The 22,183-nt window shown below is 49.2% G+C and overlaps 1 protein-coding gene across 2 annotated transcripts; it reads left to right on the top strand.

The window, feature by feature from the left end:
- Window positions 1-356: 356 nt before the first annotated feature.
- Window positions 357-21,914, top strand: Entpd6 (ectonucleoside triphosphate diphosphohydrolase 6). 2 transcript variants are annotated; one of them, XM_041670615.1, is made up of 14 exons: window positions 357-532; window positions 4,214-4,539; window positions 6,657-6,733; window positions 11,147-11,290; window positions 12,503-12,578; window positions 13,617-13,652; window positions 14,508-14,596; window positions 15,528-15,607; window positions 16,067-16,131; window positions 17,359-17,460; window positions 18,107-18,244; window positions 18,664-18,720; window positions 20,562-20,674; window positions 20,874-21,914. In XM_041670615.1, exons 2-14 carry the CDS (start codon window positions 4,248-4,250, stop codon window positions 20,970-20,972), a joined length of 1,368 nt encoding a protein of 455 aa, XP_041526549.1. In that variant the 5' UTR covers window positions 357-532; window positions 4,214-4,247; the 3' UTR covers window positions 20,973-21,914. The 2 variants fall into 2 exon arrangements, with proteins under 2 accessions (XP_041526549.1, XP_041526550.1); XM_041670616.1 differs by having other exon boundaries at window positions 369-454.
- The last annotated feature ends 269 nt before the right edge of the window (window positions 21,915-22,183 follow it).

Genomic DNA, 22,183 nt, shown 5'->3' with positions numbered 1-22,183 from the left:
TTATTCAGACAAATTAACTAGGGTCATATATTCGGGGTCTCACTGAAGTTAGGAGCTGGCAACCTTGTGGCCAGGAGGAAGACATTTAAAAAAAAAAAAAAAAGGAGGGATCCAGGGGGAAAGCCTACAAAAGGACAGGTGATGGATGAGACTGAAGTAACTCCTACGTCAGTCAAGACAAGGCTCCTTTCCACCACGCCTCAAGGGCTTGTCAGAGGATCCTAAGAAGCGACTCCGGAGCCCTCAACCAGCAGAAGGAAAACCCTCCACAAGAGCACCTGGCTACCGCGCCTGCGTAGCCGGCAAGCGCCTCAGCGCACGCGCTTCGATGCCGTTCCGCCCACCGGTGACGCAAAGTACACGTAGGCGGGGGCTGCTTCTAGGGAACTGCTAGATCGGGATCCGAGCGTAAAGGCTGTGTTACGCGGACCAGGGCTGGAGAGCTGAGCCCTCGGTGGGTGGTCGCTCTCTCTTTCTCTCTCTCTCCCTGTACTCCACTGCCTCCGCAGAGGCGCTGAGGGCGCCGTGCAGGGTAAGCGGGGCCAGCGGGATGTGCTTGCCCGGGGTGACTGACTATGGTGGGTCTTCCAACGCTCGAGTGTCGGGGTTCCCTGTGGTGCGGATCCAAGTGCCTGGCACCTCCCTGAGCTAGGTGGCAGCTCCTAGGAGAGGCCTCAGGGTCACTTGCGTCCCGGGTCCTCGCCCCTTGCTGCCTTTGCATCCCGGCTGCGTAGCCCTCGCACGTTTGCGCTACACGGTGGGCAGTGTTGTGAGCTACCCTGTAGGCCAAGCCAGAGGGGTCTGAGACCGAATGCAGGCCAACTGCCCTACGCCATCCATTCATTCGACTGGTGTGTGCCGACCCGCCCCCAGCAGAACCAGACCCAGGCCCCTCCCCTCCGGTATTGCACAGTTCGGCTAGGTAGCTGAGGAAACTGGGGAAATCCTGTGTACCGAAGGTGACCGAGAAAAGCCAGCCAGGGGTCGGGGTGGTTCTGCCTAAGTTGACGTGTGGCCACAGGTGCTTCAGGCTAAAGGAGGGAGAGGTACTGATATAGACACCCAGAATGATGGAGAATCAGAGCGAACAGGTTTTTATTTTAAGAGCAGCGGGAAGTAACTGGGTGGTTTTGAGACTACATTGCTGAATAGGTTACAGCAGACAGAGCCCTTCACACCGAGTCTGCCCAAAGGAATCAATTGCCTGAAAATACCGGGGCCTTTTATGTCTTTGCAGGCACTTGTACCCCACGGTCATGTGTGGTAAGCCAAACATCCTACATCACAGGGCGTATAGCGAAGCCTGATAGCCACAGCAGGAAATTCAGACACCTGCGAAGGGGAGCTCCCCCAGGGAGAGGTAGATGAACGTGATTATAGAGGCTCTCCTGGAGCCCTGCAGAGCCATGGAGGAGGCTGAATGGCGCTGAGGGGAGGTTTCCCTATTCTTGTTACCAGTGAACTAACAATGTAGCCCTTTAAAAATGCTGCAAGCATACTGGTAAATCTAAAAATTGAGGGGCTTTTGTCTCTCTCCTTCCGCGCCAGAAGGAGCGTAGGCTAATATGGTGGCCCTCCTGAGGCCCTCCTGGAGCCTCACAGAATCTCAGAGGTGGTGCACTGTTCTTTGTGTGCATAGGTCTGAGGTAGGTACCGGCCCACGAAGGCGCAGCAGCCTGCAAAAGACACCAGGAGGCCGTCCTCACAGGACTGACTGTTCCTGCGTGGGGTTTTCCTCTTCTCCAAGAAAAGATTTTTCTACAACCACCAGAAGAAGAAATCAGTGAGGCTTTGTTAGCGAGCTTTTGATTTTTGGACACATTTAGTGTGCGCAGCTTGCGTTCATGGCTTCCTGTTGTACTTCAGTGCAAACCTCGAAAAATCTGGCCAATGCCAGTTCAAATCAGAGGGTGCATATTCCATAGCCCCTCCTAACGCCACACCTACGTCCTCCGACTCCAGCCTCTACCTAACAGGAAGTGGACCTGTCCAAGCTACCTCTGTTTGCCCGTGCATGCTGCTTCCTGTTCTACCTCCTGCCCGTTCCCCACCTGGTTTTACTTCTGCCTGTTGCTTGCATTTAAAAACAAAAACAAACAAAAAAACAACCAAACCTCTGTCTGTAAAGTGTAACTAAGGTTGAGTTGTTTTCCTCAGTGAGCCTTGTGGGAGTCTGCTCAGTATACCACCACTGGGTCTTAGACATGGCTACAGATTGTGGTTGGTCCTTCCTGCAAGTACCTTAGCTATGGCCAGACACTTCAGTACAACAGAATAAAGTGAGTGTGTTTGGAGTTGGGCCTCTGAGACATGGAGGTGCCTGTGGACCAATCTGTCCTGTGCCCCCTGGATATGATGTTGTGTTTAGATTGTGACTGTCACCCTGAGCTGGCTGATATGTAAATGTAATGATTGTAGCTCTGTGAACTCACATGTGTTGTCGGGCTGTCTAAAGTAGAATCTTGTATTTACTGGTTGGGGGTAGGGCACTCAGGACGCGTGGCGAAGACATTCAGGCCGGGAAGGCAGTAGAATTGGACAGTTGGACAAAATTGGCCTACTTGGTGGCTGAGCATTCTGGGAATGGGTATATGTATAAAGGGCCTGGGACAGGGAACTGAGTTGTCAATGCAAAAGGAGGCCCTGTGTTCTTGGAATGCACGGACGAGGATCAAAGGAAGGAATAAGCGGCAAGGGCCTGGCCTCAGCAGCTGATGGGGTGTCATCTTGAGAGCAGTGGGTCACTCTCAAGTGCAGTGGGACCAAGTGAAACCAAAGGAAGGCAGGAGCCAGACTGGCGAGGGAAGCTTACTCCTTGGCACCAGCCCAGAGAACCTTTCTGAGCCCTCCGTGGGACAGGAACTGAGGGCGGTGATTTGTCTTGTTTTCTTGCCCCACTTTGGGCCTCTTCGCTGGGCCTGGGGCACAGGGGCAGTGTTTATGTGCCCCAAGCTAACAGTATTTGAGTGTGGCCAGAGGTGGAACCAAGGAAAGCCTGCTCTGTGTGCAGTGGCATCCCACCTCTCTTCACCTGGAACGCCTTAGGATGAGCACACAGGCCCTGCCTAGCGCAGCCACAGGGTCCTTCCTCCCGCCGTTGCCCCTGGTTTCCAGGCGATGTGTCCTCTGCCCATCTACAGAGCTTGTCTTCAGCTGATAGTCTCGAACACACCGAATTTCCAAATGCCATTGTAATTCATGTGTTAGTCCTCCAGAGGACTAACAGTCCTTGCAAAGGAGGCCCTTGGAGGAACTAGCCCGTGCTGGTCACACAGTGCTGCCAGCAGGACACAAGTCGTTCTTGTAGCCCGTACCACCAAGCTTCCTGCTCTTCTAGGATTAGCTGCTGTATTTCCATAACTGATAAAGAGTATGGGGTGAAAAGACCAACAGACATCCCTTGAGGACAAGAGAGGCATTGAGATGCAGGACCCTCACTTCTCATATTTTTAAGACTAGGAGCTACTAAAAAAAAAATTAAATATCCAGGGATGATGATACACACCTAGACTACTATCACTGAGGAGTCTGAGGCAGGAGGATTGAGGTTTGAGGCCAGACTGGACTATAGAGCAGGAACCTGTCTCCAAAACCCTTTCAAAAAAATTTAAAATTAAATTTCAAAAATGAGTGAATGATTTTGTTTGGAGTATATTGGACCAAAATTGATGACATCAATTTAATTTAATTTATTTTTATAGAATGTTAGAGGCTTTGAAAGTACCAGACGTCATTTACTCCATCAACAGGAATGTTTCTTATCAATGAAAAGTGGTGTCCATTAAACACCCAGAAAAATCAGGTCAATGTTTCACACTTGCCTCCGGTTCACTGCAGTTGTTTGAATGACCATTTTTAAGGCCCTGGGAAAATAAATTGCTGAAATTACAATCTATGAATGGGAACGAGAGTAAGGATTTGAAGACTGGGGAGGGCATCTGGATCTGTCACCTGGAGTGATCTGTGAACACCGGGCTCTTTGATACCAGCAGCAGCATGTCCCATGGTTTGTTGAGAAGTTACTCGGTGTTCCGAACTCTCCGTTCTGGACTATCTCTTCACAGTCATCAAGAAAATGAAATAACCTTTCTGACTTCTGGGGACAGGGGTGCAGACCAGTCTTGAGTTGCGTACTTTGTCCCCAGGCCTGGGGACTTTGACACACTCTGTAGGTGACAACCTAATGTAATTTACCTAATTCTCCTTCCTTCAGCCAGCAGCAGCTACCCAGTCCCCGGCAGACAGAAATGAGAAAAATACCAAACCATGGGAATCTGCGGGTGACGAAGGTGGCATACCCCCTCGGACTGTGTGTGGGGCTGTTCATCTATGTTGCCTATATCAAGTGGCACCGGGCCACTGCTGCCCAGGCCTTCTTCACCATTGCTGGGGCTGCCTCAGGAGCACGGTGGACCCAGCAGGCCTTCAGCTCCTCAGGCTCAGCTACGAGCAGTCACGAGGTCTTCTATGGGATCATGTTTGACGCTGGGAGCACCGGCACGCGCATCCATGTCTTCCAGTTCGCCCGGCCACCTGGAGGTATCTGTCTGACCATGAGTCATTATGGGCTCAAACACAGGGTCTGCCTTCTCCCCACACAGGGCAAGGCTCTCAACTTACTTCAGAAGACGGTGGGCTTGAGCCCGTGCCCTAGACTAAACCTGTTACCATGAAGTTATCAAGGCAGAGTTCAGCGGTAAAGCACATGAGAGGTCCTGGGTATGAGCACCAGACCACTTGGGGTGGGGCTGGGGATGCAGTTGCTAAGAGATACCCACGCAGTGGACACAAAGTCAATGTGCCTAAATTCCCCAGGAACCCAAGGCTGTCCTTATTCTCTGAGACCACCAGTGACTACCATTGATAGGCAGCTAGGCCCTAGAGGGCATTTAGTGGCCTGTGCACTCCTGTGGCTGAACCTGTGATTTGGGCCATGTCACGATGATCATCGTGATGTCGAGAGATCTCAAGGCAGGAAACAACTGCAGACTCAGGCTCATGGGAGCCGGAGCCCAGGCAGGTTAGACCAGTAGTAGAAACGTGGACTGAGGCTTGCAGGACCTGCTGCTGTGGGTCCTAAGAGCCTGGCGCAGCACTGAGAAGGGTCCTGTACCTCAGGCCCTACCTGCTTTCCCTCCCAGGAGTGGGAACTCTAGGCAGAAGGTGGAGGCTTCTCTCCAGGACCCCTTGTCTGCCTGGCTCTTTACTTGGCTCTTCCATATGTTGCCCTAAAATCTGCCCTCTCTGTGCATCTGACCTTCAGCTAACCAGCTATCCAGCCCTCTGCTCTGCCCGATTCCATATCCAGGTCCCTAATGACCAGACACTATCCTGGCATTGATTGCTCTGTCAGCATGAGAACCCTGGCACCTCTCTTGAAAGCTACAGTAGCCTGTTTTACTTGCTTCTGATTTAATTATTAATTTTCATGTTTTGGGGCCAGAACTTTGCGTTACGAGAAAAGAAAAGGAAATGTTATCAAGGATAATTTAGATAAAAGAGTTTGTATCCATTTAAGGTGTTAATTTTGACAGTTAATCTGACTATGATGGTACACACCTTTAATCTCAGCATTTGAGAGGCAGATGCAGGTGGATCTCTGAGTTCAAGGCTAGCCTGATCTACAAAGTGTAGCCAGGGCTACACAAAGAGACCTGATCTGAAAAACAATACCAATAATAATAATTTAACAGTTAATTCTTACTGACTCAACAGCATAAATGATGCTCTAGCCTTTTGTAATTTGGCTATTTATGCATTGATACCTTTATACTTAATGCAGTGGCTAAACATTAAATTCCAGATCTACTAACCTACCTCCAAAATTGGTTCTGAAACCAAATTTAACAGATGTGATCAGGAGAGTTTGCTTTGTGGTAGAACACTTATCTACCATGTCTTGGGCCCCAATCAATTTCTAGCACCAAATTAAAAATAAAAAAATAATAAATAAATTTAAGGCAGTAATAACTATAATCAAATGTTCTAAAGAGAACAGTTTTGTGAACAAGTTTTGTTCCTGCTTTTTTGGTCCTGTTTTTTTCTTCCTCAGTCTTCATATTCACATATTCCTATTTTGGACTGGTGTCTTCGACCACAGGACACATCTGGACACTTCCCTTGTGGCAATACAGTCCATCCCTCCTGACATCAGCTACCCAACTTCTTAAGAAGAAAAGCAAACCTTCAAAAGCTTGTTCAAGGCCCGTATAAAGATAATTTTTCAGAGTGACGGGCGTCATTTTTATTTTACAGTTTAAGGTCATTTATCTTGTTAAATCAATAAGAATTATCTTAAAATTTAAGTAAGCTATCCTCAATAAGTTCAGGGTGCAAGTTGCTCATTTGTATTTTTGCAGTGCTGGAATCAATTCCAGGGCCTCTAGGATGCTAGGGAGGCACATTCACCCCAGCCTGTGTGTGTGTGTGTGTGTGTGTGTGTGTGTACATTCATATATTTAATAAAGGAAAGGTCTGGTGCAAGCTTTAGTTCTTTACTCAGATGAACTGGACAGCAAAATTTAAGCAAAAATAATCCCTTTTAATTGGTCTCCATGGTCAGGCCTCTGCTTTTAACATCAGCTGGTCTCTGTTGTAGATATTCATACTCCTTATATATATTCATAATTACATCTTTTAAAAATGTTTCCTTTTAGAAACTCCCACCTTGACCCATGAAACCTTCAAAGCACTGAAGCCTGGACTTTCTGCTTATGCTGATGATGTTGAAAAGGTAACTACTACCATCTTGTGTGTGTTTCTCCTTCCAATGTTCTCTGGCTTCCTAGCCAACCCCCTTTGAAACTGGTCATCTTCTGAGAGAAAGGCACTGCCTGAGGAATGCTGTATCCCGGAAGACAGAGAGGTGGGGAAGAAATGCAGGTCTCACCCACCAGGGTGCTGACATGAGGCCCTGATCCTTACACAGTTCAGAAGCTCACACCCACAAACATACAGAAACATTATTTTGGGGACCAGAGCGATGGCTTAGTGGTTCAGAGCACTGACTGCTTTTCCAGAGGACCTGGGTTCAGTGTCCAGCATCTTGCTACCACCTGTAACTCCAGTCCCAGAGAATCCAGTGCCAACTTCTGGCCTCGGTGGGCACAACACACATGTGCTCAGACATGCATGCAGGCAAAACACTCACACAACAATGAAATTTTTAAAAAACTACATATAGTACGAGGAGCGGCAGGCTGCTTGTCGTCCTGGCTGCCCAGCTAGCTTAACCCCCGAAATAACCACACAGAAACTGTATTCATTCAAATACTGCCTGGCCCATTATCTCCAGCCCCTTATTGGCTAACTTGCACATATTAGTTTAATCCATCTTGACTGTGGCTTACCAGCATGAGTCTAACCAGCATCCATCTCAGGCAGGAGAACCATGGTGTCTTCCTGTCTCTGCTTTCTTCCTCCTAGAATTCTGTTCTGTCTTCTCCACCTACCTGAGTTCCGCCCTATCAGAAGGCCAAGGCAGTTTCTTTATTCAACCAATGAAAGCGACACAAATACAGAAGGACCTCCTACACCATATATGTATATATATGAAAAAAGGTTATATTTGGACTTTAAACTGTTTATATTAGTAATGTAAGTTTTTTGTTTTTGTTTTGTTTTTTTTTTTTTTTTGATTTTCGAGACTGGGTTTCTCTGTAGCTTTTTGGTTCCTGTCCTGGAACTAGCTCTTGTAGACCAGGCTGGCCTCGAACTCACAGAGATCCTCCTGCCTCTGCCTCCCGAGTGCTGGGATTAAAGGCGTGCGCCACCACCGCCCGGCAGTAATGTTAAATTTTGCATAGTACTCTGAGGCAGGAAACTAGGGATGAAGCCCAGAACTTTCCAAGGCTAGACCAGTGCTCTGATACTGAGCTAAGACTCCCCATAGTGACTTTGTAATTTTAATTTTTTATTGCAGTTCCTCTACTTGGAAGATATAACATTTACTGAAACCAAATATTAGTGTTAAAACTTACGCTAGGGCTAGCAGAGAAGCTCAGTGGTAAGTGCTCACCTAGCATGCCTGTTACCCTGAACTTCATCTGTAGTGCCTGTCCCTCAAAAAAAAAAACATAATAAATACAGATCACAAATAATTTATAAAAGCCACAAACCAAATAAATGTAAAACAAATTTTATGAGGTGAAATGAGGATTTCTTTAAGTGTGTAGCATTTATACTTCTGATGTCTTAATGTTTGAATATGCGAACCCAGCAGCCAGGTTTCTTCCAGAGCAGAAGCTGCTTGCTCAGAGGTTGTGATGTCCCTGTCATTCCTTTTCTTCTTCTTCTTCTTCTTCTTCTTCTTCTTCTTCTTCTTCTTCTCTTCCTCTTCCTCTTCCTCTTCCTTTTCTTCTTTTAAAATACTGGGTATAAACCCAGGGCCTCTCATGTGCCACATCGGGAGCTTGATTCAGCCGTCCTCAGACCTGAACTCGTCCATTGTTCCTGCCCATCGTTGCATCATGGGTTCAGACAGGGTAGCGCGAGGCTTGGCTGTGCAAAGAGGAATCAGCAATTCAAGGAGAGACATCCAGTTAAGACAAATTTAATTTCATGTGCTTAGATTAATAAACTGGTGAGATTATTTTTTTTAAAAAAATCTGATTTGTAGAGCCGGGCAATGGTGGTACGCGCCTTTAATCCCAGCACTCTGGAGGCAGAGACAGACAGATCTACAAGAGCTAGATCCAGGACAGGCTCCAAAGCTACACAGAGAAAACCAGTCTCAAAAAAACAAACAATCCGGCTTGTAGATAGGTGACATTCAGGGGGTGAGTATCCGGGCTGCCTCCACTTTGTGCCCTGCTTTCTCACAGAGCCGCTTTGTGTGTCCTTGGACAGATACTTGAGACTTGTCCCTGTTTTCATTTTGCATACAGTAGAGAGGGACAGTCTGTCTGACACAGACTTTATCACCCATATGCACAAGGGCATCTTTGGGTGGATTTGTGGACTAAGCGTTCTAGATAAAAAGAAAGTAAGTTTTCCCTTTGTGCAGACTTTACCTATTACTGCTGCTTACCATGTACCAAGCCACCCTTTGAGCTCTCTGGCCGGTGGTGTGACCCCTTACAGGGGTTATTCATGGGACTCAGTTCTACAAGGGACCATAGGATTTATTTGTTTCCCCATGCTCATGACATCTAAGGAAATCACGACCCTGTGAGGTCACCTAGTGAGGGGTGGTGTCTTAGTTAGGGTTTCTTTCTTTCTTTCTTTCTTTCTTTCTTTTTTCTTGGTTTTTCAAGACAAGGTTTCTCTGTAGCTTTGGAACTAGCTCTTATAGACCAGGCTGGCCTCGAACTCACAGAGATCCGCCTGCCTCTGCCTCCCAAGTGCTGGGATTAAAGGTGTGTGCCACCACTGCCCAGCTTAGTTAGGGTTTCTGTTGATGCAGTGAAACACCATGACCAAAAAGCAAGTTGGGGAGAAAAGGGATTATTTGACTTTTCCACATTGTAGTCCATGATGGAAGCCGGGGAACTCAAGCAGGGCAGGAACCTGGAGGCAGGATCTGATGCAGAGGCCATGGAGGGGTGCTGGTTATTGGCTTGCCCCTTCATGATTTGCTCAGCCTGCTTTCTTACAACCCAGGACCACTAGTCCAGGGATGACACCACCCACAATGGGCTGAGCTCTCCCCTATCAATCACTAGTTAAGAAAATGCCCTACAGCTGGATCTTATGAAAGTATTTTCTTTTTTTAGTTTTTATTCTTCTCTCATACAATACATCCCAACCACAGTTTCCCCTCCCTCCACTCCTCTCAGTTCCCTCTCCCCCCAGAGAAGGGCAGGTTTCCGAGGGGCATCAACCAAACATAGCACAAGAGGATACAATAAGACCAGGCACAAAAGGATACAATAAGACCAGGCAGAAAGCCTCACATCAAGGTTGGACAAGGCAACCCAGTGCAAGGAAAAGAGTCCCAAAAGCAGGCAAAAGAGTCAAAGACACCTACCTCTTTCACTGTCAGAGGTCCCATCAAAACAAAACAAAACAAAAAGCCAACATCCATAACATACGCAGAGGTCCTAACACAGATCCACGATTGCCACTCAGTCTCTGTGAGCCCCCATGAGCCCTGCTTAGTTGATTTATTGAGTATCCTCCACCCTTCTGGCTCCCATGGTTCCTCCTGCCCCTCTTCCATGGGTTCCCCAAGCTCCGAGAGCAGGAGCTCAAGGAGAGCCCCCTGGGCTCTCTTCTCTCCACCTAATTTTTGACTGGGAGGTGTAGGGGGGTCTCTGCATCTGTTCCTGTCAGCTGCCAGAGGAGGCCTCTCTGATGATGACTGGACCAAGCACCGATTTATGACTATAGAAGAACATCACAAGGAATAATTTCATTTATTTATTTGTTTTTGCCAGTTGTGTTTGGTTCTCCCCTCCATCTCTAGACTATCCAGTGGAGGGCTTTTCCTAATTGAGTTTACTCCTTTCACCTACCTCTAGCTTGTGTCAAGTTGACACAGAACTAGCCAGCGCAGGTAGTGACAGGCCAGGGTATAAGTTCTGCTCAGAAAGCATGGAAGTTACTCTAAAAGGGGGCTCAGCCCCATGACTCCTGACCTGTCTTCACCCGCCGCATTCTTTGCCTGTCCTCTATGTCCTGACCCCTTGTCTCACAAATGGTCAGAGCTGATGCAGTACTCCTACTGATTTTGGAAACCAGAAAAAGGGACCAGGAGAGGGGTTGGTGTGTAAAAGCACTAGCTTCAGATTCCTGTGACCTGACTTTTAGTCCCAGAACCCACATAAAAAGCCCAGTGTGCTGAGTCAACTAGCCGGCAGCCGCAGAAGCAAGAGAGATCTTGCCCACACAAGGTAGGTGAGAGCTGATTCAGGGAGGTTCCTGCCCACACAAGGTAGAAGGTGAGAGCTGATTCAGGGAGGTTGCCTTCCTATCTCTATATGAGAGCATGCACATGCGTGCACACACATCTCCCAAATTTAATTTTTAAATTAGATAATGTGTTTAATACACATTTTGAAGGGTGGTGGTAACTGGGGAGTGTGTGCACACACATCTTCCTAGTTTAACTTTTAAATTAGATAATGTGTTTAATACACATTTTGAAGGGTGGTGGTAACTGGGGAGTGTGTGTGACAGCCCTGCTTTGCTTTCACTACATCCACAGAGTGCTCAGGGGATCCAGGAGCTTCTGAATGTTGCTAAGCAGCACATTCCATATGACTTCTGGAAGGCCACCCCTCTGGTCCTCAAGGCCACAGCTGGTTTGCGCCTGCTGCCGGGAGAAAAGGCTCAGAAGTTGCTGCAAAAGGTAAGCTTAGCCATCGCCTGCACTGGAGGGTGGCTAAGGATCACTGAAAACGCTAACCCTGCTGGGCATGATGGTGTATACCTGTCAGCCCAGCACCTGGGCGGCCAACAAGACAGTCTCAAACCAGAGGCCACTCTGGGCTACAGAGTGGCACAGGCACCAACCCTCCAACTAGTGTCAAGCAGGCAGGACATAGAAGTGTCCTGAAGAGAAAACAGTTAGGAATTGTATGTGTGACGTTTAAGAAAACAGCTTTGGTTTAAAATTGTGTTGTGCTCCTGAAGGGCACCCCCAGGTGTATGAGCTGAGCTGGCGTCTTAGCTCAAGCTCAGATGTGACTGCCCAAGAGACCCTCGGTCTCTTCCCTAGTCCCCATACTTCTCAGGAGGCCTGGTGTCCGCAGACAGTCACTTACTGGGGACACATCCTCAACACCAGAATGCATTTCTGATTTTCTTCCCATCCCCCAAGTTTGGGAAGATACAGTTTCCCTCGACTTCTAGACTGTTCTTATACCGTTTACCTGTAAGATGGTGGCACAGCATCTTACACAGGGAGGTAGGGGTGACAAGGTGCACTGAAGTTTCTATGTCCTTAGAAAATGGAAACATACCCAGTCATTCACACCTTCACCTCCCTCTGCCGTGCTCTAATGGCCCATGTCCCTGGATCAGTGCCCCACCTATATTTACACAGGCCATATGAGTGGTCCCCAGGTTTAAGCCCTGACTCAGGGCTTCTTGCCCTTCATCTCTCAACCCAAAGCCAGGCAATGTTGGGAACCCCGCAGGCTCAGTGCATGCCAACTCTCTCTAGACCATCTTTTCTCTCAGAACTCTCCTATCCCCAGCAGTTCAAGATGAGGTACCTGGAGTAGCATTTCTCTTAGCTATCCTAGGGATATCAGCCAAGGACACCCCTAGAGAAGACCACAGAAGCTTGAAGCAGTTCAATCTTTGCCTCTCAGAACACCACAGAATCCTTAGTGTTCTGTCGCAGCCTGCTGAGCACACCATGCCGTTGGAAGCTCCTGATCTTGCTTCTGAAGAGTGAACACATCCTCCTTGCCCTGGCTGGGACGGAGGGTGAGACACTTGCTGTAGACCAAAGTAACCTCAAACTCCAGATCTCCTGCCTCAGCCTCAGTTCTGACAAGAACAAGTTCCGTCCAGCTCCATGTCAAGCTAAGAAATGTTTTCTCTTTGTGTTTAGGTGAAGGAGGTATTCAAGGCATCGCCCTTCCTTGTAGAAGACGACTGTGTTTCCATCATGAATGGCACAGATGAAGGTAGAGTGGACAAATGAGCATCTCATCAGTGCATGTCCCCATCAGACAAATGACTCTGTGCCGCCGCTGCCACCACCACTGCCGCCACTGCCGCTGCATGGACTCCAGGCCTGAGGCACTGTGGTTAGCCTGTCATGGTCCTGTTTGGTTTGTTAGGGTCAGGATCTTATCTTGACCAGCTACAAACCTGGTGCAGATGAAGCCCTCTGGAAGCAGCATTTAGAGAATGCCAGTTGCTGCCATACTGGGAACATTGTGGTCACGTAACTCGTTCTGAGACAGTCACATGCGGTTCCTCCCAGGCAGTGATTTTTAAAAATATGACCTTAAGAGTGAGCATGTCTGGAGGGCAGAGGGGACATTAGATTCTCTGCCTGCCTCTTTCAGAAACGAAAGCTGGTGACAAAGTCCTGGAGGAGATACAGCATTTGGTAATGCAGGCTAGGGCTTTAGTGTGTGCCCAAAGCCACAGTGTTCTTAAGTCAATTCTGCTCCTCTCTGAAGGCTGGGAATGGCGAACAGTGCTCATAATGCCCCTGAAATCTGGAAATAGGTAGCCACTTGATGTGGCAAGAGTTAAAATGGGGTCTGGAGAAACAGCTGTTAAGATCACTTGCCACTCTTACAGAACCCAAATTCGGTTCCCAGCATCCATATTGTGGCTCACAACCATCCATAACTCTAGTTCCAGGGGCTCCAACCCCTCCCTCTTCTGGCCTCCATGGCATCAGGCACACACAAAGTCCACAGATATACATGCAGGCAGAACACCCATACACAAAAAATGTATTTAAAATTTTTTATTTAGGGGGCTGAAGAGATGGCTCAGTGGTTAAGAGCATTGCCTGCTCTTCCAAAGGTCCTGAGTTCAATTCCTGGCAACCACATGGTGGCTCACAACCATCTGTAATGAGGTCTGGTGCCCTCTTCTAGCCTGCAGACATACACACAGACAGAATATTGTATACATAATAAATAAATATTTAAAAAAAAATTTTTATTTAAAGGAATTGAAACATCTGTGTCCTTCTCTTACAGGTGTTTCAGCATGGATCACCGTCAACTTCCTGACAGGTGCGTGTCCCTGGATGCCAGGCTAGTGGCTCACCATCCCTGGGAAAGGAGACCCCATTACCATGACAGCCAGATTCAGTGTTGTTGGCCTGGAGGCAGACTGGGGTAGCGGCGTACCCAGACAGGTCAGGCGGTGTGAGCCCGTATGCATGCGTGTTCATCGCTCCTCACGCCCTTACTCTTCTCTGAGCACAGCCCTCACCCAGCGTGTGCTGGGACCCTGACCTGTAGTTTGTTTCTGAGAAAAGCAGCAAATTGAGCCCAGTCAGGTCTTCAGATACCGGATGTAATGTGAGTGCTAGTCACCCGTGCCAGAAGCGTCTGCCTCGGAGGCGGGTCAGAAACAGATACGCGCAGGTAGTTTTCAGTGCGGCCACTGTACTGGAGAAGGGTACTGTGTCTGTATGTAGACAAAGAAAGGGTTTTCCTGGCAGGACTCACCAACTTGAGGGCAGAAAGACACTGGTGGACAGGATAGGGATCGCTACCTCAGATGCTTTGGAAGAACAGTCTAAGATGGAGCTAGTCAAGGAGAATTCCTGACGGGAGAACCTGCATCAGACAGCAGAGAAGTCGGTGTTCCCTGGGAGGTGAGGCTGGCCTTGCCAGAAGATAGGCCAAATGTGAGCCTTTCTGTCAGTGGTCAGAGTCTTACTGTCCATCAAAGCCACAGCTGGCAGAGTCACGACTCTTGGATACTTTTAAGTTGCAATTTTTTTAAGTAGTTAGAGTAGCTTCCCTGCTCCTCACCCCTCCCACCCTACCGAAGGGCAGCTTCTGACCTCTCTTTGTTCTTCCTGGTGTTCTCATATCATCCCTAACACGGCAGCACTGTCTTTATTCACTGTGATCTAGGCAGTCTGAAAACCCCAGGAAGCAGCAGTGTGGGCATGCTGGATTTGGGTGGAGGATCCACGCAGATCACCTTCCTCCCGCGTGTCGAGGTAACCAGCCCTGCCTGCCTCACCAGGTGTGTGCATCTCAGTCAGGGAGCTGCAGCCACCCAGAGGAGGTTCCTCAGAGAAGGCCCCTTGGCCTCTGGAAGGTGCTCCACCCACCTCCACCCTGAATTCTCATAGATAACTTCCTAGATTTTAACTCTATGTACTAAAAACCAAAAGAGAAACCTGCTCTTCAGTGAAATGAAATCAAATAATACTCTTTGGGCTAGAGACTAGACACCTTCCATCCCCCATGAAGTTCCAGGAGCAAGAATGGACAGTATGACTCATAGCTGGGAGAGGGGTCAGCCTTCAAGATAAATGTTCTAGAGATAAAAACGCTGGAATTTAATAGCATCTGCTATTTTAAACACCTCTCTTGTCACCCACACTTTATTAACAATCGCATCTCATTTCCGTGGAATAGAGTGTGCAGTGCATACACATATACACACCTAGTCACTGAAGCTGTGGTCCTACTCAGTTTACTGAAGGCAGATGCTTGTCTGATGGGACTATGTGCGTCAGAAGGTGCAAGATGCAGCTGGTCCAGTGTCCATCTGTAATCCCAGCACCATGGAGGCTGAGGTTGGAGGATTAGGAGTTCAAAGCTAGTCTGGACAAGCTAGCAGGTCCTTGTCTCAAAATAACAATAATAAATAAAGTAAATAATAAATGCTGAGGGTGTTGCTCACTGGCCGAGTGCCTAGAAGCCCTGGTTTGATCCCTAATATGGAAAGAAAAACAGAAAAAAGCTGCTCCTAATGGGCGAGCCATCGCTCTGCATGGTTTTGTTTTTTTACCACTTGCTCTGTCATAGCCAAAGACTTAATGGAAAGCTCCCTAAATGTCCCTGTTCTTCCAAACGATTCAGGGAGGAGGGCAGGGTCTTCTGGAAAGAGTAGGACCACGATAGCTTCGTGTTCCTCCCTAGGGTACCCTGCAAGCCTCCCCACCAGGCCACCTGACAGCGCTGCAGATGTTCAACAGGACGTACAAGCTGTACTCCTACAGGTGGGTCTGCCCCTCCTGATGCACCTCCCCCTGCTGCTTATGGTGGGCCCCTTTCCCCACGTAGATGCCAGATCCCAAAATCCCCTATGCCAGTGACTGCCTGGGCCCTCCTCATCCCGCCTCCCCTGCTTCTCTTCCCGCAAGCTTCATTTTTACATTTACTGTAAAATCTCATCCTTTGTGCTTGCTCAGTTCTACTTTGGGGGACGCTTGGAAAAGACTGGAGGTGAGGAGTTGGCCGCCTGCTGACCACGTGGCACGTGCAGAACCCCATAAAGACAGATGGGATCTGTCTCCTTTGCTGCAGTGTACACAGCTCACAACAGGCTCTTGGTTCAATTACTTCATGTCTCGGCCTTAGTGTAAGGGTTCTAGAAGAAGCAGGAACGCCTTTCTTGCTCTCACTGAACCCAGGCAGGTGCATGTGTTGCCCAGCCTCACCAGGATTTGTCTCCACAGCTACCTGGGGCTGGGACTGATGTCGGCACGACTGGCTATTCTGGGTGGTGTGGAGGGGAAGCCTGGTGAGTAGAACACTTGCTCTAGGCTCTGCCCTACTCCCAGCGCCTCCCCTTCCCCTCTGCCACACAGCAACGAATCAGCCACTGCTTACCCAGCCAGCATGGGTGGGATAGAATATGGGATGACGTGTTTACCTGTGTATAGTCTTCTAAGTCTTGCTAGAGAGGTGGCTCGGTGGCTAAGAGCACTGTCTACTTTTCTGGAAGACCCGGGTTTGATTCCCAGCACACACATGGCAGCTCTAGACTGTCTGTAACTCCAGACCCAGCTGATTTGGATAGCCTCGTCTAGCTCCCACAGATACTGTATATATGTGTTATACCCACATACATGCAGGCAAAACACCCAAGTACATAAAATAAAAATAAGGGAGTTTTTTAATTAAAAAAAAAAGAGAGATCATAGCAAAATAATCTCTGAGCCATGTCGTCTGCACTTAGGATCAGCTCTTACCCAGCTTTCTGTCACCCACAGTAGCTGAGACAAATGACTAGGGAAGGAAAGTTTGATTGGCTTATGACTTCGGAGGTTTAAGTTCACGATCACTTAAATACGTTGGCTTTGGGCCTGTGGTGAAGCAGGATGACATCATGGTGAGAGCATGTGGCATCATGGTGAGAGCATGTGGCAGAGGACATTGCTCACCTGGCGGACAACAGGAAGCAAAGGAGGAAAAAGGTCCGGCTCCAGTGTTCCTACAAGAAAATGCCCCAACTTCCTCCTCTAGGCTCCACCTACCAAGGGTTTCACCCCATCTCAGTAGTGCTAAAGACTGGACACAATCCTTCCGCACTTGCTTCTGGGCCTAGTTCATGCTGTGCAGTACAGACTCACTCTGTAGCATGGTAACACCTGGTGGCCCCTGTCCTTGCTTTCCTACCAGTTTCTGCCAGCCCTGGCCATCTGTAAAATTGCGACAATCTCCTCCAAATAGGGTCATTGTGATAACTGATAAAATAGCACTGGGCCCAATGTTTCTGGAACCCCAGATGCCCAGGGGATACGAGCTGTTGCGTTTCACCAGGGCCACAGTCATGGGATTGGCTGCCACTCCTGTGACAGGTCAGGAGTTCTCTCCAGCTGACCTGGACTGTCCTGGGAGACAAGTCCCATTGCCCCCCAGCACCCAGTTACAGCCTGTAGTGTTCTCAGTCCCCGCCCAGTCCTCTTAGTTCTGTCTGATGGACACAGCACCATTTCGTTCTTCCCTTCACGATTTTCTATTTCAGCTGAGAATGACAAGGAACTGGTCAGCCCCTGTCTGTCTCCCCAGTTCAGAGGAGAGTGGGAGCATGCCGAGGTCACCTATAGGGTTTCAGGACAGAAGGCAGGTAGGTGGCATTGCCGTTCAGGCTCCTGAGGGTCAAAGGTAGTCTGCTCCCTCTGTTCCTTTTCCAGATTCATTCCTCTAAGAAGCAGACAGCCACACAGACAAGACTGTCCCTTCCCCTAGAGTGTGGGCAAGCAAGAGCCATGGCAGGACTGCGAAGGCTTTTGTCGAGAGCTGGGGCCCCCACTGGCTACGTCCCTCTTCAGGATCTCTGCACAAAGTCCCCTTGTCTGTCACCAAACACTTCTAGCCAAATAGCCCAGTTTCCCAACAAGCCTCCAATGAGGAAGGAACTGGCTGCCTTGGGGCCTGAGACAAATGGCCACATTTGGGCGCCTGGCCCAGAAGCTCTGCTCTGGCCAGTTCTGTGCAAAGAGAAATGAAGGCTGCTTCCTGCCAGTGTCCCAGGACACACAGCCTCTACCACCCTGTCACATGCCCTCACCCTACTCTTGTTATTCTGGGTCCTTTGAATTTCTTCTAGGAGAAATACTGGGCTGTTGTTCCCAGGCTGGACACAAGACGTGCGCATGTCCACCTTGTGTGTGTGGTCAGCCTGGTTCTGTGTCAGTTCGCATGGATGGCAGCTGCGTCTCCTACGTGCTTTGGGCTTGCCAACTTTGACTGTGTTCTCTTACCTTTTGCAGTGGACCTCTATGAGCTGTGTGCCAGCAGGGTGTCAGAAATCCTCAGAAATAAAGTGCACAGGACAGAAGAGGTGCAGCATGTGGACTTCTATGCTTTCTCCTACTACTATGACCTTGCGGCAAACTTTGGCCTTATAGGTAAGGGCCAGGGCAGTCTGGGCAGGGGGCTGATGCTAGCCATTAGTAGTTTTGCTGGTCTGGGTGAAATGAGTAGGCTTAGGAGGTAATGCAGTAGAGAGGCAGGAAGTTATAAGCCCCTTCTCAGAAGTAAGTTAGTTCTTTTAAACCAGCTCGTAAAGTTGAAATTATCTGCTGTGAATACAGATCCTGCTAGAAGGTAGGGTTTGCTCTGCACTCACTCTCTGTGGTTTACTGCCTGCCCTTGCCCCTGAAGCGTCTGCTCAGGAACCACTTGGGTTGGGTAGCCACATGCTCTCTTCCTGAGGAAGAGATTAGACCTGCAATGAGGGTCTCATCTTGGCCTAAGGACCTAAGGCAGGATATCCAGTCAGCCAGTGGAGTTAGCTGAGGCTGACAGTGTCTATCCTGTCCCACAGATGCAGAGAAAGGAGGCAGCCTTGTAGTCGGAGACTTTGAGACAGCAGCCAAGTATGGTGAGTGGTACTGCACTTGTCAAGGTGATGGTCAGGGGGGATGGGAGCAGAGATCATCGCTGTGAATACAGAAACTGCTAGAAGGTAGGGTTTGCTCTAGGGTGCGCAAGGCCAGAGCTGCTGGGTTCACTACTTATTCTGTCCATCAGCTGAGAGTATGGAAAGGCAGCGTTCACAGTGTTCTAGGACCACCCAGGGCCTCAACCTCAGATACAGCTTCTCATTAGAGGGTATCCCCAGATAGTTCCAGAGCCGCCACAGGGCTCTGAGGTGCCAGTTCCCTCATCTCAAATCTCTGACCTCTTTTCCTTGCTACCAAAGTAACCCCAAGAGAATCAGTCTTCCCTGGGATGGTCACAGCCACTTCATGATGGTCAGATGACCTGAGGAACTTGGTTCCAGGACAGTGGAGCTGCTGTGGCAGCATCTTGAGTCTTTCCTCGCCTCCCATGCCCTTTCTGCACCCGTAATAGGTCACACCACGCTGGCACCCAAGACTGAATGTCATGTCCATATTCAGCTCTTCTGGTTGCTGCTCCCAGTTTGCAAGTCAGAGCAATTAAGCTTTGTGTATGTCTCCATAGGAAGTTCCTTCTCCCTCTCCCACCCTCCCATGCTAGAAAACATGGCGTTTTTATGCTTTTCTGCAGCTTCTTGGCTTTTCCCTGGACGTTAGGTATCTAGATGGATTTGCCCCTCTATCAAGAATAGATTCTGGGAGCTATAAAAATGATGTGAGTGTTTGCTGCACAAGCAGGAGGATGAGTTCAAATCCCCAGAACCCACATAAAACGCGGGCGTGGTTGCCTGTGCCCTCAAAGCCCAGGCTGTGGGGGAGAGGACAGAAAGATCATTGAGGCTTGCTGGTCATCAGCTGAGCTCCAGGGTCAAATGAGAGACCTTGTCTCAAGGGAATAGAGAGTGACAGCAAGATGCCAGATGTCCTCTGTGCCCATAGAAGGGCGCACACACAAGAATAGATTTACAGGGGGCTGGAGAGATGGCTCAGAGGTTAAGAGCACTGGCTGATCTTCCAGAGGTCCTGAGTTCAATTCCCAGCAACCATATGGTGGCTCACAACCATCTGTAGTTTGATCTGGCTCCCTCTTCTGGCCTGCAGACTGAACACTGTGTAATAATAAATAAATATTAAAAAAAAAAAGAATAGATTTACAGTCAGCTTTAGTGTCATTTTCATGCCTTAGAAAGACAGGATCCTAGTAGATGTTGATGTCTAGGAAGTGTCAAGGGTCTCCAATACAGAGATGGGGCTGGGGGGTGAGGGTTCCACTGCTAATTCAAGTCGCTCTTGGTACTGGTGTCCAGGCCTAGTGGACTGGCCTCTTGGTCTGCTAGTAGGACGACTGCACTTCAGTGTGACAGTAAATCAGAAGTGAAGAGCAAGATGGGTCCCCACGGCAGACGGGGTCAGGGTCGCCTCCTCCCCACCCTCAGACTGTCTAGAACAGTGAATCTCAAACCAAAGGGGTCTATCTCCAAAAATACTTAACTGTGATTCATAATAGTAACAAAATTAGCTGGGTGGTGGTGGCGCACACCTTTAATCCTAGCACTTGAGAGACAGAGGCAAGTGGATCTCTGTGATTTCGAGACCAGCCTGGTCAACAGAGAAAGTTCCAGGACAGACTCCAAAGCTACACAGAGAAACCCTGTCTCGAAAACAACAAAGTAGTAGCAAAGTTACTGTTAGGAAGTAGCATTGAAAATCATGTTCCGGTTGGGGTCCCCACAACCTGAGGAATGTATTAAAGGGTGCAGCAGCATTAGCAGGTTGAGAACCGCTGCTCTAGAGTATGACTAGGGGTGGGCATCTCTCCCAGTGTGCCGCACCCTGGAGACACAGCCACCAAGTAGCCCCTTTGCCTGCATGGACCTCACCTACATCAGCCTGCTGCTCCGGGAGTTTGGTTTTCCCAAGGACAAGGTACTGAAGGTAAGCGGTTCTTCCACCTTGAATTCCACATTCCACTTGTGGGTGGGATACTGAGAATCCTTGACCCTCCTGCTCCCACCCTTAAGAAACAGCCCAAAACTGTGTACAGCCTCCTCAGCCACTGCCCCCTCCAGATGCCACCCCGTCTCTGCAGCTCGGGCCTGTAACATTCTCTTCTCCTTTCCTTTCTCTTTTCAAGCTGGCTCGGAAAATTGACAACGTTGAAACCAGCTGGGCTCTGGGGGCTATTTTTCATTACATTGACTCCCTGAAGAGAGAAAAGATTCCTGCCTTGTAGTGGCCAAGCCCTAGTCCCCACCCTAGCTGGAATTCCAAGGCTCCCAACTCCTCTGTCCTGGAAGTGACGCCACCGAGGAGCCTGCACCTGGCTAGGACCCTCCTCTGTGCCTGCGGGTGTTACCTCCTGTAGATTTGTCTGGGACCTGGCCCACCCGCTAGCCCTGCTACACCACACTAGCTGGGGCAGGGCCAGGATAGGAATGCTGCCTGGCCTGAGGCCATCTCCTGCCTTGCCTCCAAGTGGGCAGGGAGCCAGGTGGGGCCCAGGACACAGACTGAGATAGAGATGCAGCCCTGTTCGTTCTTATCCAGTCCATCTGCAGGATTGTGGCTGCTTTTATGTATATCTGTAACACGGGTCTTGTTTTGTCTCCAGCCCCTGTTCCCCCATGAGCCAAGCCTCTCTCTGTCCTCCCTGAGTTGTGGGAGATGGAGTAGACGGGCCCAGACACAGGGCAATCTCCAGGGGACTGCATCTGGAGTGCGTCCATCCCTTCCTCAGGATAGACGTGACATTACCTGGAGGTCTGCTATTCCATCTCTGGATGGTATGGCATTAACTGATGTGGGGACACTGAGTAGGAAGAAGTGGGACGATGCCTCTTCATAGACCCAGTGTTCCAGCTTTGCAGAGCATGGGGTTAGGAGCGGAACTATGAGAATGTTCAGGGTCGTGTGCTCCGGCACTACCCTGTGAGCTGTGAGTGCTTTATGTTAAAACTGAGCCCCCTTTCTGGACACAACTGTGTCCCAGTGAATGTATGACTACTGTGAGCCACTTGCAGACCAGTGGGGGCCGATCAGAACCATCTGCCCTTTCCCCCACCCTTCTTACTGGGCTGCAGCTGGCTCCCTGTGGTCCTGTCAGTGAATGTACAGTCTCTAGAGTAAGCTGAGCCACCGCTGTTCTACTCTGAATAAAGGTTTACAAGGGTTTCTCTCCTTTGCCTCCTGAGTGAGCACCCAGCATTTAAAGCATGCCCAACTGGGACAGCAAGTGGTAGCAGTAACCAGCAGCAGCAGCAGGCCACCCAGGTGCCTAGACTGTTTCAGGGGCTCCCTGTCCCAGCTGTCTGCTGAGCTCCTCCCTCTCCTGGGACATGGCTGACAGCTCTGGGTACATCACCGCTAGGTCACTCTGCTCAACATTGATCAAGTTTGATTCTGGCATAGTCCCAAAGGGGTCACATGATGGGGAAAGGACGTGGG

This window comes from Microtus oregoni, unplaced genomic scaffold (genome assembly GCF_018167655.1).
Source record: "Microtus oregoni isolate MIOR12 unplaced genomic scaffold, Mior012 000020F_ref0000438, whole genome shotgun sequence".
Taxonomy (NCBI): domain Eukaryota; kingdom Metazoa; phylum Chordata; class Mammalia; order Rodentia; family Cricetidae; genus Microtus; species Microtus oregoni.
The sequence above is the reverse complement of the archived record's forward strand: the minus strand, read 5'-3'. Positions and strand labels throughout refer to the sequence as shown.